The 13,561-nt window shown below is 44.5% G+C and overlaps 1 protein-coding gene across 2 annotated transcripts in view; it reads left to right on the top strand.

Moving 5' to 3' along the window:
• Positions 1-13,561, top strand: part of Ptp99A (Protein tyrosine phosphatase 99A) — a 1,440,930-nt gene that overhangs the window by 52,726 nt on the left and 1,374,643 nt on the right. For both annotated transcript variants that reach the window (XM_071662728.1, XM_071662717.1), the window contains exon 2: positions 7,428-7,506. In XM_071662728.1, the coding sequence (XP_071518829.1) occupies positions 7,428-7,506 (79 nt within the window). The remainder of the gene's footprint in view (positions 1-7,427; positions 7,507-13,561) is intronic.

The raw sequence follows: 13,561 nt of genomic DNA, 5'->3' as shown, positions 1-13,561 counted from the left end.
AGAGAGAGAGAGAGAGAGAGAGAGAGAGAGAGAGAATGTCACTTCGGTTGTCGTGGGGCATAAAACAAAAATGAGAGAAAAAAAAAGATAGACCATAGCGGACTGGCCTGTCCATGTGTGCCGTAACAAGGTCTTCAGGGGCCTGGGTCGCGTATCGCTGCCACAGTCTTCATTGGGCGGCTTAAACCAACTTCAAATCGGATTGCGTTCCAGGCAGGCGAGGAGGAGGCTTACCTTGGCAAGGGCTTCTTCCTTCCATCTTGTGATACACGACTCCAACAGCAAGCGGTGTACAGATAGCGGTACACTCCCTCGGTAAATGGTAGAGGTTGATGGCAATAATTCAAGCTCCCCTTAGTAGTACAAGTTCCCGGTAGTAGTGACAGTGGTACTAGTTCCCGGTGATAGCACAAGGTCCTGGTGATAGTACGGTATCGCCAGTAATAGTAGAGGTTGTCGGTAATGATGCACGGTCGTGTCAAGAACAGGTGGGCACCCGGCTCCTCACTCCGGCTGGACTGATCTGAATGTAGGAGGGGGTAGAGAGAGAGAGAGAGAGAGAGAGAGAGAGAGAGAGAGAGAGAGAGAGAGAGAGAGAGAGAGAGAGGAGGCAGTGGGTGGATGAACGAGAGAACAGAAGGAAGTGAGAAAAGAGGCCAAGGACGAAGGGTGACTGGAAGATCAGAACTGAAGAGGAATGGGTAGAAAGAGAGGAAGGCAAGGCTGTTGTAGAACAGAGATGGAAGATGAGGAGATTGCCGGTGGCAAAGGAAGGAGCAAATGGAGGAGGACGTAAGAGAGGAGGGGAGGAGGTTGTTGATGGTATAGGAAGAATTAAGAATTAAAAAGAAAGGGGTTGTGAGAGAGGATGGAGCGAGGTATCTGATTGTAAAGAAGGGAGTGAAGATGTTGTGGTAAGGAGAGAAAAAGGAAAAGGGAGGTAGTGTTTAGAGGCGAGGGGAGAGAAGGAACCAACGGATGAGGGTAGCAGGGTGGGAATGGAAACGGTAGGAGGACGGAAGAGGTGTGTGTGTGTGTGTGTGTGTGTGTGTGAAGAGATGATGAGTGACAAGGTCAAGAAAGGAAGGGGAAGACCAGGGGTGGAGGGTAGATTGGTTACTCTCAAGGTGTAAAGTGAAAGGTTTAAAATAAGAGTAACCTAAGCTATCATAGCCTAACCTGACATAGCCTAGTATAACAATCTAACTTCACCGAGCCGAGCTTAACCCAGTACTGTGATAAGGGGACATTGTAGATTCATTGAAATTATAAAAAAAAAAAAAAAATGAAACAATGGATACACAAACGAAATATATTTTAAAGAGTAACGGGCCCGATTTAAGAAAGGGAAGACGAAGAGAAAGCAGATTTGAACTTATAGGTGTGGAAGAAATCAAATGAAAAATAGGAGGGAAAGAATAAGAGAAAAAGTTTATTAGAAGTAATGGAAAAGGTGGAACGCAGATGGAACAGTGGAACACCAGCAGAGAGAGAGAGAGAGAGAGAGAGAGAGAGAGAGAGAGAGAGAGAGAGAGAGAGAGAGAGAGAGCTAAAAGAAATTAGAGAGAAGGGAAAATGCCTGGAAAAAAGGAGACAAGGGAGAAAAATGGAACAGACAAAATTAGGAAAAGGTATGACAGGGTGAGAAAGGAAAAGGGACAGAATAAAAGAGAATTTGGAATGGAATAGAAGATGAAAGACGGGAGCTTAAATAGAGGGTGATGAAGAGCAAGAAAAGAAAACTGGTAAGAACAAACAAGAAGGATAGGAAGAGAGAAGAGCGGTGAAACAGGAAGAGGAAATGAGAGATGAATGAAAAGGAAAGGGGAAGGATAAGTGATAAGATAAAGGAGGAGGAGGAGGGGAAGGAAGAGGGATGGAAGAGAGGAGGAGGAAGAAAATGAATATAAGAAAGGAGGAGGAAAGAGGAATAGAGTCTTAAGGGAAAGGGATAGCGATGAAAAGAGGGGGAGGAGAAAGGCAGCCGAATGGAATAGGATAAGACAGGATGAGGGATGGAACAGAGAAGGACGAAGGTAGAAGGGAATGATTATTGGAAAGAAGAAAACGGGGATGGAACAGAACTGTGAAAAACAAGCACCAGAATAGATAGAGAAAATAAGGAAGAGAAACTAGGATGAAACGGGATGGGGATGGAAGAGCTGATGGGACAGAGGAGGAGAGTTGGATGTGGTCAGTCGCTGATGTGTGTGTGTCATTAAGGTCGACCACGGCTTCATCACAGAGGTTGAGGGGAAACCAATTTTCCATTTTTATTTCTTTGGGGAAAGCAAATTCCATACCGCCCGGATAATTGGTCTCTGGTTATTGAGCGCGTGAGAGCCAATTTACTTCTTTTGTTGTGATGATATAAAGTTGGCTTTTGATACGGCTCTGTAATGAACAAGAGGCCCCCCCCTTTTTTTGGGAGGGGGAGGGGTGGGGGCAAAGGCAATCCCTGCAAAATTTTAGGAGGGTTGGATTCCATCATTTACAAGATAATGCCGCCTCCCAGCTCCCGCTTGCAAATCTCGCTCCTTTTTGGGGGGCGTCGGCGTCGGGTCCATAAAACACCGTTATTCCGAAGGGAAATCAAAGGATAAAGCTAATCCAGATATTGGGGACTTCCCACCGAGTCTGAAATATTATGAAGAGTTAATCAAACAACATCGTGCGGTATCCATTTGGATCGATGGAATAATCTGTTTGAAAGTCTCCGAAGACGGAAGTCGCGTCTCTTTACACTCTTTGGACTGTGGATCAGCCAGAGGGTGGGAAGCGGGGGGTGCCCGGTGCTTTTAATGTTAGCCAAGTCTTTGAACAGGTGAGGACGGAGCCAGTGGCTAGGAAAATAGAGGCTTTACCTGCGTTCGTTGTATGGACGATGCGAACTGAATGGAAGGCGGCTATAGTTTGGTGGGAGGTAATCATTGGATTGCTCTTGTATGACGGAAGACTCTCTCTGTCTGGAATAGAAAGGGTAAGAGAGATGTGTGGTAATAGGGAGTGTTTGTTTAAGAGAGCAGAAGAGGGAGTGTTGAAATGGTCTGGACATATGGAGAGGGTATATGTTTATGTATCGGAGTTGGAGGGGACAAAAAGAAGCGGGAGACCAAATTGGAGGTGAAAGGATGGAGTGAAAGAGATATTGAGTGATCGGGGCCTGAATATACAGGAGTGTGAGAAGCGTGCAAGTAATAGAGTGAATTGGAACGATGTGGTATACCGGAGTCGACGTGCTGTCAGTGGATTGAAACTAGGGCATGTGAAGCGTCTTGGGTAAACCATGGAAAGTTTTGTGGGGCTTGGATGTGGAAAGGGAGCTGTGGTTTCGGTACACACACACACACACACACACACACACATTATATATATATATATATATATATATATATATATATATATATATATATATATATATATATATAATACGAGAAATTGCTATCACCCATTTATTGTCATATTTTGGTGTCAAGTTGTCCTTGACATTTCCTTGTGGCATCACAGCGCACCTCACCAACCTTCAGGGAGGAACAGGTGGATCTCGCCAGCAACCATAGGAGGGGCATCAATACCTCATAACCGCCGCTTAGGTCATCACATGGACGCAGTCATGGGCAGCAGAGCAGTAATCGTCGGAGCAACATGCTCGTCACTGGCGCTACACAAGATATCATTGGAAAGCTTTTGAGATTACAAGGCCAAGTGGAACTGCAGAATTCCCGGCATGGCTCCCAGATTACGGGGTCAGGTGCAGAAATTTTTGCTCCTGTAAGTTTTTTCGTTTTTGAGCCACGATCTCCTTCGGTTTTGATATCTTGTGTTGGACACCTCTGTCGTCCTTACTTTGAGGAAGATGAAAGCGTTCGTTTTAGCTTGGCGATCCCCGGAACGTTAACCCTATCAGCGCGATAGAAACCCCCCCCCCCTCTTCCCTGGAGCACGGCAATACGACCCTTAGACGTGTTGATGTCCTGGCCTTTGGTCGTTCCCCAAGAGGTCGTTAGGTCAAAGGCCACACGCACCGTCGTCATGTCCAAGAGTTATTAGAAGGGTTGGTTGGCCGGCTCGGGATAGCCCTTCGCGAGTTGTGTTCTGTGTAACAAAATTTGTATTTACACCTTGTGCCTGCTGGTGTGCGGCGTCGCCTCCTTCAGTAGGTAAAAAGATCTCAGGATATTGGAATTCTTGCCGTGCCAAAGTGTGAAATTCTCCACTCAGTCGTGAGGAGGGTGGTGGCGAGGCTGGTGGTGGTGGGAGGAGGGAGCGTTGGTGTCGTGGTAGTAGTGGTAGTGTTGGGTAGTGGTAGTAGTGTGGTGGTAGTAGTAGTAGTAGTAGTAATGGTAGTGTTGGTGGTAGTGGGTGTCACATGGGGGAACCCAGATGACAGAAGACACTGATGGTGTCAAGGTAGCCAGCTTGAAGACTGTAATAATAATTTTGTTTCCTTGTCGGTATAGATGAAGACAAGATGAGTAAAAAATGTGTTATAGAAATAGAATCTATGAACTTTATTCCCTGATTTATTAGAATTTTGATTTTTTTTTTTTTTTCATCTTTTCATAAGGAGCTTCAGCAGGTTCAGTACTGAAGACGGAATCTTAACACATTGTGTCAATATGTAATCAGAACAGATATATGTTGAATCAGAATACGCGTCTGCCTGTGTTAGCGTCCAGAAATCACCATAAACTCTTTTTATCAGGAGACACGTTAATTAAGCTCATTTTCGTAAATGCAATGATGTTTACCTTTGGAAATGCGATAATTGATTTGATTTACGGTTCGGACAGATTTTTTTTACGTCAGGGTATGGTTTTCCTCGTAATATCAACTCTCGTCTGCCCAAATGAATTTCCGAAATGCATACAAATATATTGGAGACAGGATTTTAATGTCATGTTTATTATTAATTGAATCAACTTCAGACTTTCCATATATATATATATATATATATATATATATATACGGATGTCAAGTAATTTTATATCAGTCACTGGATGAATATCAGGAATTTGAATATTAATACGTCAGTACATTGGAAAGTTTTGCTGATTGAAAAGGAGTGTTTTATTTTCCATCTTTGATTAGTGAGTTCTGTGAGAGGTCGTGTCTCTCGATGATTCATTCATGGATGTAGGTGGTTGACGCGGGAATATAGGTGGTCGAAGGGGCATGTAGGTGGTCGGTAACCTAACAGCGCCCCCCCCCCCCTCCTGCAGTGGTAGGTGGTGTAAGGTGGTACCGTGCGTGTTGGTGGCGTTGTTCGTTTCTTGGTGGTGGTATAATAGTGGAGGAGATGATGGTGGTGTTGGCGATAGCGGTGTGTGTGTGTGTGCATGTGGTATGGTGATGGTGGTAGCAGAGAATCTGTGTTGGTGATGCAGTTGATGATGGAGGAAATGATGGTGTTCATGATGGTGATGAAAGTGGTGGTGTTATTGTTGATATTGTTGGTGATGGTGTTGGAGGGGATGATGATGATGGCGCTGGTGGTATGCGTGGTGGTGATTTGGGTTGTGCTAATGATAGGATAAATGGTGGAGATTGTATGAGCCGTGACAGGGATTGTGATGGTGATGTTGTAGTGGGTTGGCTGGTGGTAGTTGTGATGTAGAAGTGTTCATAGTAGTCGTAAGAGAGTAGTTGATGGTCACTGTGGTTTAAGTAGTGATTGGCGGTAGTTTTCGGGTAGTGAAGATGGACGGATATGGAGGTACTGGATGTTTGTGAGTAGTGATGTACACAGTGGAGTTGATGTAGATGGTGGAGGCGCCTCAGGTGGAGATGATGATGTTGAGGAAGGATTAGGGATGCTGGTAGTGATGACTTTGTGGTAAAGATTGGGGATGTTTGTGAGTGATGAATTTGTCGATGGGAAGGATTAGGGATGTTGATGATTGGGAGGATTTTGTTGATAGGGATTAGGGAAGTTGATAATTGGGAAGATTTTATTGATAAGGGATTAGGGCTGAAGATACTGATGTATTAGTTGATGGTGATGAAGAGGATAGATGAAGAAAACAGCTGATTGGGCGGTGAAGATGATTGGTGATGATGATGACGTAGCTGTATGACGTTTCATTATCGATGGTCAACCGATAGGTTGAGTTTAATGAGGTGAAGTCACAGCTCTTTATTACTTAAATGTTCACTGAACGTACGAGACTATATATATATATAACATGCCTCACAGCTCACTATGCACTGCTTAAGCTTCTTGAACAAGACAGCGACAGCACGACCCTGAGATGGACCGGTCTATGGCCATACCCTTTACGATCAGGTCAGAGGCCAGATCATCATCATACCCGAAGGTCACACGGTCATAAGGTGTAGGAAATGCTTTATCTTGGTCCAAAACCTTTTACTTCCCACGCCGGAGGAGGGCGAGACGCTTCTCTTGAGCAAGACTGCAGATGTATCTTCCATAGCTTCTACTCCTCATTTACTCTGAGACATCATAAGCGTCTTTACTTTAAAAAGTCCCACTCCAGTGACAGTGACGTCTTCATCCCTCCCCATTCGCGTTCCCAGGATGTGGTGGAAAACACTCCTTTTTATTTCTGGCGTGTCGTATTGTGCAACAAGTTAGGAGGTTGACTGTGTCATTCCAGATTTCAAGACTGTTTGTCTGGTTAAGTTGTGCTACACTGTCCAGTTTCACTGCTTCGTTGTGTAAGTTTATCTATTTTAGTTTTCATCTGTGTTTGGTGTTTCATGATCTGCTTAGATATTTGATGCGATTACCACATCAGTATTATCTTCTTTGTCTTTTTCGTCCGGTATTATAAAAACTTTTTAAGATGTACCGTACAGCAGGACCCCCTTTTCCAAGTGTTCTTGCATACAGAGGCTGCGCCGCATTCTGTAACAGGTACAGGTGGGCTCCTTTCAAGCAGTAAGTTCTTTAAAGAACCTTTACTGTGTTTTGTCATCTGACAATGATACAGGTTCGTCGTAGTTGACTTTTCACAAGTGGTGTAACCTCTAACAGGCAGTCCGGTCACACACACACACACACACACAAACTTCATATCTTTTGGTCCTGTTCCGTAGAATGAGTCCTTGAGTGCCCTTATGTTTTTAGCAGATTTTGCTTCAACCGCTCTGTGATTACGTACACCAAATTACATAGGATTAGAAGCAGAGGCTTACGAATCGGTCCTCTCCCTACAGTGACCCAACGGCGCTAGAGGCAATGAACAGATCTTAATCATGGTCGTATCTTAGGAACAGTAGCATATGCCTTGCAAAATGTTATCTGACTGCGTTCCTTTGATATAAATAATTCTAAGTATTATGTAATTGTGTTTTTTGACAGTGTCTTCCCCTTTGATAAATGCTGATTGACAGTGTCTTACCCTCTGGTAAATGCCGTTTGACTGTCTTTCCCTTTGGTAAAATGTCTCCTTTTATCTTTCCAGGTACGTTGTTTATTGTGGCAGGCGAGAGGAGCGCATGTGTCGCCTGTGTGGACGGGCAGGAGACTGGCTGAAGAGGAAGGTAAGAATGATAACATTAAAATAGATGTCGAAATGATAGAAATGCTGTGGTACCTTTAGGCCGCTGATACCATGTCCGCTTCAGGAGCTTCAGGTCGTTGATAGGATAATAGTTGTTTTTGAGATAGCAGGGCTCGCTTCAGCAGCTTCAGGCCACTGATAGGATGAAAGAATATGTAAAAGGGAGTTAAGTTATTGGGAATAGTAGCGAGAACGTTAGGTAAAGAGAGTGTACGTATGCTCTCTCTGCCCAGCGTTCGCACGTACACCCCCCCTCTTGATTCCATGCCTGTGGCTCCCGTGTGGCGTGCGGCACGAGGGGATAAAGTCTGCTTGTGTGAACTTTGTTGCCGACGCCTTCTTTGGTCTCCTCATGACCAAGGTCAGCCCACGGAATGTCAGTGTTGCTCTGTTCACGCGGATGACGACCCTCGTGTAATGCTCTTTCTGGTTATCATTCCTGGGGATCGTGGAGGAAGATTGCTAACCCACACACACGACCGCTGATAGCATATGCGGGCCCTGGGGAAGGGTTGGCACTTTGTAGTCCCATAGGGCCAGCCCGGAGAGGGGCCTGGGTGGCCCACGTGAGGGAAAGATTGCAAACAGTTATAAACACTTTATTAGATTTGTTTACTGTTTGTATCATCTCTTGTTTGGGAACATGTTTCTTAATATTCTTCAGTTTCGTCGCCCCTTTTACCCGGCCAGCGGGAACTTTGGCCTGGTTTCTCCGCCCTCTCAGTAGGTCTGTCCACTGTCTACTGCATGTCGTAGAGGGCGTCTAAAGGGAAGTGGGAGCGATAGGACTGGAAATCTTTCCCTCCTGTATTATTCCTTTTTTTAAAACTAGGAGCAGAAGGGGGAGCTGAATGTGGATGATTTCTGGAAGGCATAGTTGTCTGTCCTTAACGCTTCATCTTTAAGACGCGTAAGACAAGAATATGAACGTGTTTGAAACGTAGTGCCCGAGGACAGTACATAAGGTGCAGAAGGTTGATCGTGGAAGGCATGCTAGGAGAACAGTGGTGTTTGACGGCAAGGAGAATATGAGTGAGAGAGCAAACCCGGGTGTGTTGGATTGGTTTGGTCATATGGAGAAGATGAGCGAAGAGAGCCGTAAGAGGGAAGTGGAGGGAGCAAAGGGTTCGGAGAGGAAAGGCAATAGAGATGGAAGGAAGTAATGAAAGAGGCTTTGAATTGTCGGAACCTGAAGATTATGAAAGGTGGGAGACGTGCGTGGAAGAAAGCGCAATAGAGTGATGTGTATAGATGCTGGTGACACAATGTCATTTGGACGAACCGAGGCTTATGATACAATCATGGAAAACCATAGAACGGTCTGTGGGGTTTATTTTTGGGTAGGGGTTCCGGGATCTTCAAGGCTGCGTTACTTCCACTGGCAAGGGAAATGATGGGTTCCTTTAGAGTGAGAAATTCATCGACGATAAGGCACACCTCGCCAAAGGTGCGTTTTTTCAATAGCGGTGTAACCACAAGAACGCATAGTCTGATTTGTATATATATATATATATATATATATATATATATATATATATATATATATATATATATATATATATAGTGTGTGTGTGTGTGTGTATTTCAGCATAAGTGTTGACGTGTGCTTGTGGATGTGTGATAAGGTGTTTGTGAGTATCTTATCATACAGCTGAAGATATTATGGTTCTTCAGGCTTCGGCGCTTATCCTCTCATCTGTTATGATAATGCCCTCCACATTCGCTCCTCAAGAGTCTTCCACTCGGGTGCCATTCGTCCACTCTCTGATCACGCTACGCTTTTCTTTATTCTTATTTCGCCTGGTTTCTTTGGCGTGTCCTCCTTCTGGTCTGTTCCTCCCTGTTTCAGGGAAGTGCCTCAGCATCGACACGGTCAAACTGATTGAGGAACGTAAAAGTTGAAATTAAATTTCCCCTTGTATTTCTCTCTGGTAATACTTGTTTAGCTTTCCATGCTCTCTCTCTCTCTCTCTCTCTCTCTCTCTCTCTCTCTCTCTCTCTCTCTCTCTCTCTCTCTCTCTCTCTCTCTCTCTATTATGGATGAGCGTATGTAGTATATGTATGTATATATTCACGTTTTATTTATTCATTTATACGTACTTGTGCCTCATTGTCCTTTAAGTTCACCCTAAGCTGTTTTGAGGCCGACTATTTTAGCCTCGATGCATATGAAGAAGAAAAGATTCATTGAGAAGTAAACGGAATAATAACATTGGAGTATACCACGTGCGATCTAGAAAGTAAAGTAAGTAAAGTTCCTTAGATTCCGATATTGGCGAAGTTGAGAAGCGAATCGTGACGTGCAAAGTCGCTCGTCTGCTCAGCTTTAACTTAGGCAAATAAAGTGCGACTCTTACAGAGGTAATGCCCTCCTGGTTCCCACACACCCGCAGGATGGACTGCCTGGCTGTTGTACCCACACAGCACCAGCAGCAGCAGTCCCTCCTCTCCGGGAGGAGGAGGAGGAGGAAGAGCCTTAGTCTTTGCATCTTCTGTGGATCTTCTCTCTCCCCCTCCCGCGAGGTCCTCGCACCTGTTTCCGCCTCTGCCTCCCTCCCTGCCCGTCCTCACGTGAGATTGCTTCCACATGTCGGGCAGCGGCAGAGAAGTTTTACACAAGTGAAACAATTCTTCTTCAACATCCCAGTCGAAGGGATGGCATTATTGTTTTTATCTCTCTGTTTGAGACTGGCTTGTATATATATATATATATATATATATATATATATATATATATATATATGTATATATATTTTTTTTTTTTTTTTTTTTGCTTTGTCGCTGTCTCCCGCGTTTGCGAGGTAGCGCAAGGAAACAGACGAAAGAAATGGCCCAACCCACCCCCATACACATGTATATACATACGTCCACACACGCAAATATACATACCTACACAGCTTTCCATGGTTTACCCCAGACGCTTCACATGCCTTGATTCAATCCACTGACAGCACGTCAACCCCGGTATACCACATCGCTCCAATTCACTCTATTCCTTGCCCTCCTTTCACCCTCCTGCATGTTCAGGCCCCGATCACACAAAATCTTTTTCACTCCATCTTTCCACCTCCAATTTGGTCTCCCTCTTCTCCTCGTTCCCTCCACCTCCGACACATATATCCTCTTGGTCAATCTTTCCTCACTCATTCTCTCCATGTGCCCGAACCATTTCAAAACACCCTCTTCTGCTCTCTCAACCACGCTCTTTTTATTTCCACACATCTCTCTTACCCTTACGTTACTTACTCGATCAAACCACCTCACACCACATATTGTCCTCAAACATCTCATTTCCAGCACATCCATCCTCCTGCGCACAACTCTATCCATAGCCCACGTCTCGCAAGCATACAACATTGTTGGAACCACTATTCCTTCAAACATACCCATTTTTGCTTTCCGAGATAATGTTCTCGACTTCCACACATTCTTCAAGGCTCCCAGAATTTTCGCCCCCTCCCCACCCTATGATCCACTTCCGCTTCCATGGTTCCATCCGCTGCCAGATCCACTCCCAGATATCTAAAACACTTCACTTCCTCCAGTTTTTCTCCATTCAAACTCACCTCCCAATTGACTTGACCCTCAACCCTACTGTACCTAATAACCTTGCTCTTATTCACATTTACTCTTAACTTTCTTCTTTCACACACTTTACCAAACTCAGTCACCAGCTTCTGCAGTTTCTCACATGAATCAGCCACCAGCGCTGTATCATCAGCGAACAACAACTGACTCACTTCCCAAGCTCTCTCATCCCCAACAGACTTCATACTTGCCCCTCTTTCCAAAACTCTTGCATTCACCTCCCTAACAACCCCATCCATAAACAAATTAAACAACCATGGAGACATCACACACCCCTGCCGCAAACCTACATTCACTGAGAACCAATCACTTTCCTCTCCTCCTACACGTACACATGCATTACATCCTCGATAAAAACTTTTCACTGCTTCTAACAACTTTCCTCCCACACCATATATTCTTAATACCTTCCACTGGGCATCTCTATCAACTCTATCATATGCCTTCTCCAGATCCATAAATGCTACATACAAATCCATTTGCTTTTCTAAGTATATATATATATATATATATATATATATATATATATATATATATATATATATATATATATCAAAACATGTAAAATTCACATGTAAATAGATACACAATTTTGCCATTGCGCGTCCAAGAGTCGAACTTGGACCTCTAAGAAGAGTGGTCCATTGGTGTACCGTTCGCGTACTGTTCTCGGCAGCCCGGGTTCGACTCGCGGATACGCAATGGTAAAATTGTGTGTGTGTGTGTGTGTGTGTGTGTGTGTGTGTGTGGGACTGCTTGTGGGTGTGTATATGTACACTTGTTCACGGTTCCCTGCATTACCTTGATAGCGCCTGAGACAGACGGAAGTCCCTACTGTGCCTACATCTGCCCTCTACCTGTCGCGTATAATGCACCGACACCAGAGCCCCCTGTCCACAGCCATGCCCCCACAGACCTTTCCTTTGTTCCCTTTGACAGCTGCGCTCGAGGCACTAGACCCTCCCACCCAAACCACTCCGTAACTAACCACCAACTTCCAAGTAGAAATAGATAGCTACACACACTTGAGCAGTCTGGACTCGCACATTCCTCCATCCCCGACATAACCACATTGACAAGACCTATTCCCTCCGAACTCATCCGACAAGCACTAAACAACTTCTCTCCCAACCTAGTCTCGACCATCACCTTACCAGTCGTACACACACACACATCAGAAACCACACTCCCTAGACGTATGCGAGTTACGCACTCCCGTCTGTCCTCTGGACACCATCCATCATTACAAACACCGATTCATTATTCTCAAAATAGTTTTCATGCCCAAGATGCAACTTGTGTTTTGAAGACACTGAAAACTAAACTAAAAAGTGCCTTGCGCCTACTTAACACATGCGCGCGCGCACACACACACACACACACCACACACACACAAACAGGCAGGACTCAGGAGTATGGCAGGAGAAGAATGCAAGAAAACAAAGCACTCACATTCCTGCATGAGAGTCATAAGTTCCCCCCCAATGAAGACAGAAATAAAAGTTTTTTTTTTTTTTTTTCATACTATCCGCCATTTCCCGCGACAGCGAGGTAGCGTTAAGAACAGAGGACTGGGCCTTTGAGGAAATATCCTCACCTGGCCCTCTTCTCTGTTCCTTCTTTTGGAAAATTAAAAAAAAGAAAAAAAAAAAAAAAAAAAAAAAAAACGAGAGGGGAGGATTTCCAGCCCCCCGCTCCCTTCCCTTTTAGTCGCCTTCTACGACACGCAGGGAATACGTGGGAAGTATTCTTTCTCCCCTATCCCCAGGGATAATAAAAGTAAGGTAAAGAAAATGGGAGGGTGAGGGGAGTGTTTTCTCTCAAGCAAGAAGTAAAAAGAAATCTCTCGAAAAGTAACAGTGTTTTTCCCAGTGGAAGACAGAATTCAAGTTCCGCGTAGAAAAAAAAAAAGAAAGCGAGGAAAAGTTTTTTAGCAAACGTGTGAAACTTTGACACAGACAGAAGTTTGCCCAGAGGGAAGCAGTTAATATTGAAAATGTAGACTGGAAGGTTGTGATTCTTGTCGTTATAAGTACGTGTTATGTTATATATGATGACTTTAAAAGAAAGCAAGAATACCCTTATGAATCTAAGAATAGTAATGTTTGTGCAAAGAAAAAAAAAAAAATCTTCATGAGTTTGATTTAGCAAGAACCAGAAATGCCTTTTGCAAAGAACACGCATTCGAGATCTGCCTTGACGTAAGCAAGTTAGGATGAAGATTTGCCTGCACACACACACACACACACACACACACACACACACACACACACACACGCACACACACACACGCACACACACACACACACACACACACACACACACACACACACACACACACACACACACAGGAGTCGTCTCCAGGCAGGCACTCAGACCGGGATTAAAAGCCACTAGCAGTAAAATGGAGACACTACATCTCCTGGGACCCAGACGCCCTCCTTCCC

The sequence above is a fragment of the Panulirus ornatus genome, chromosome 1 (assembly GCF_036320965.1).
Source record: "Panulirus ornatus isolate Po-2019 chromosome 1, ASM3632096v1, whole genome shotgun sequence".
NCBI lineage: Eukaryota > Metazoa > Arthropoda > Malacostraca > Decapoda > Palinuridae > Panulirus > Panulirus ornatus.
Note: the sequence above shows the minus strand (reverse complement) of the source record. Positions and strands in the feature narration are given on the sequence as shown.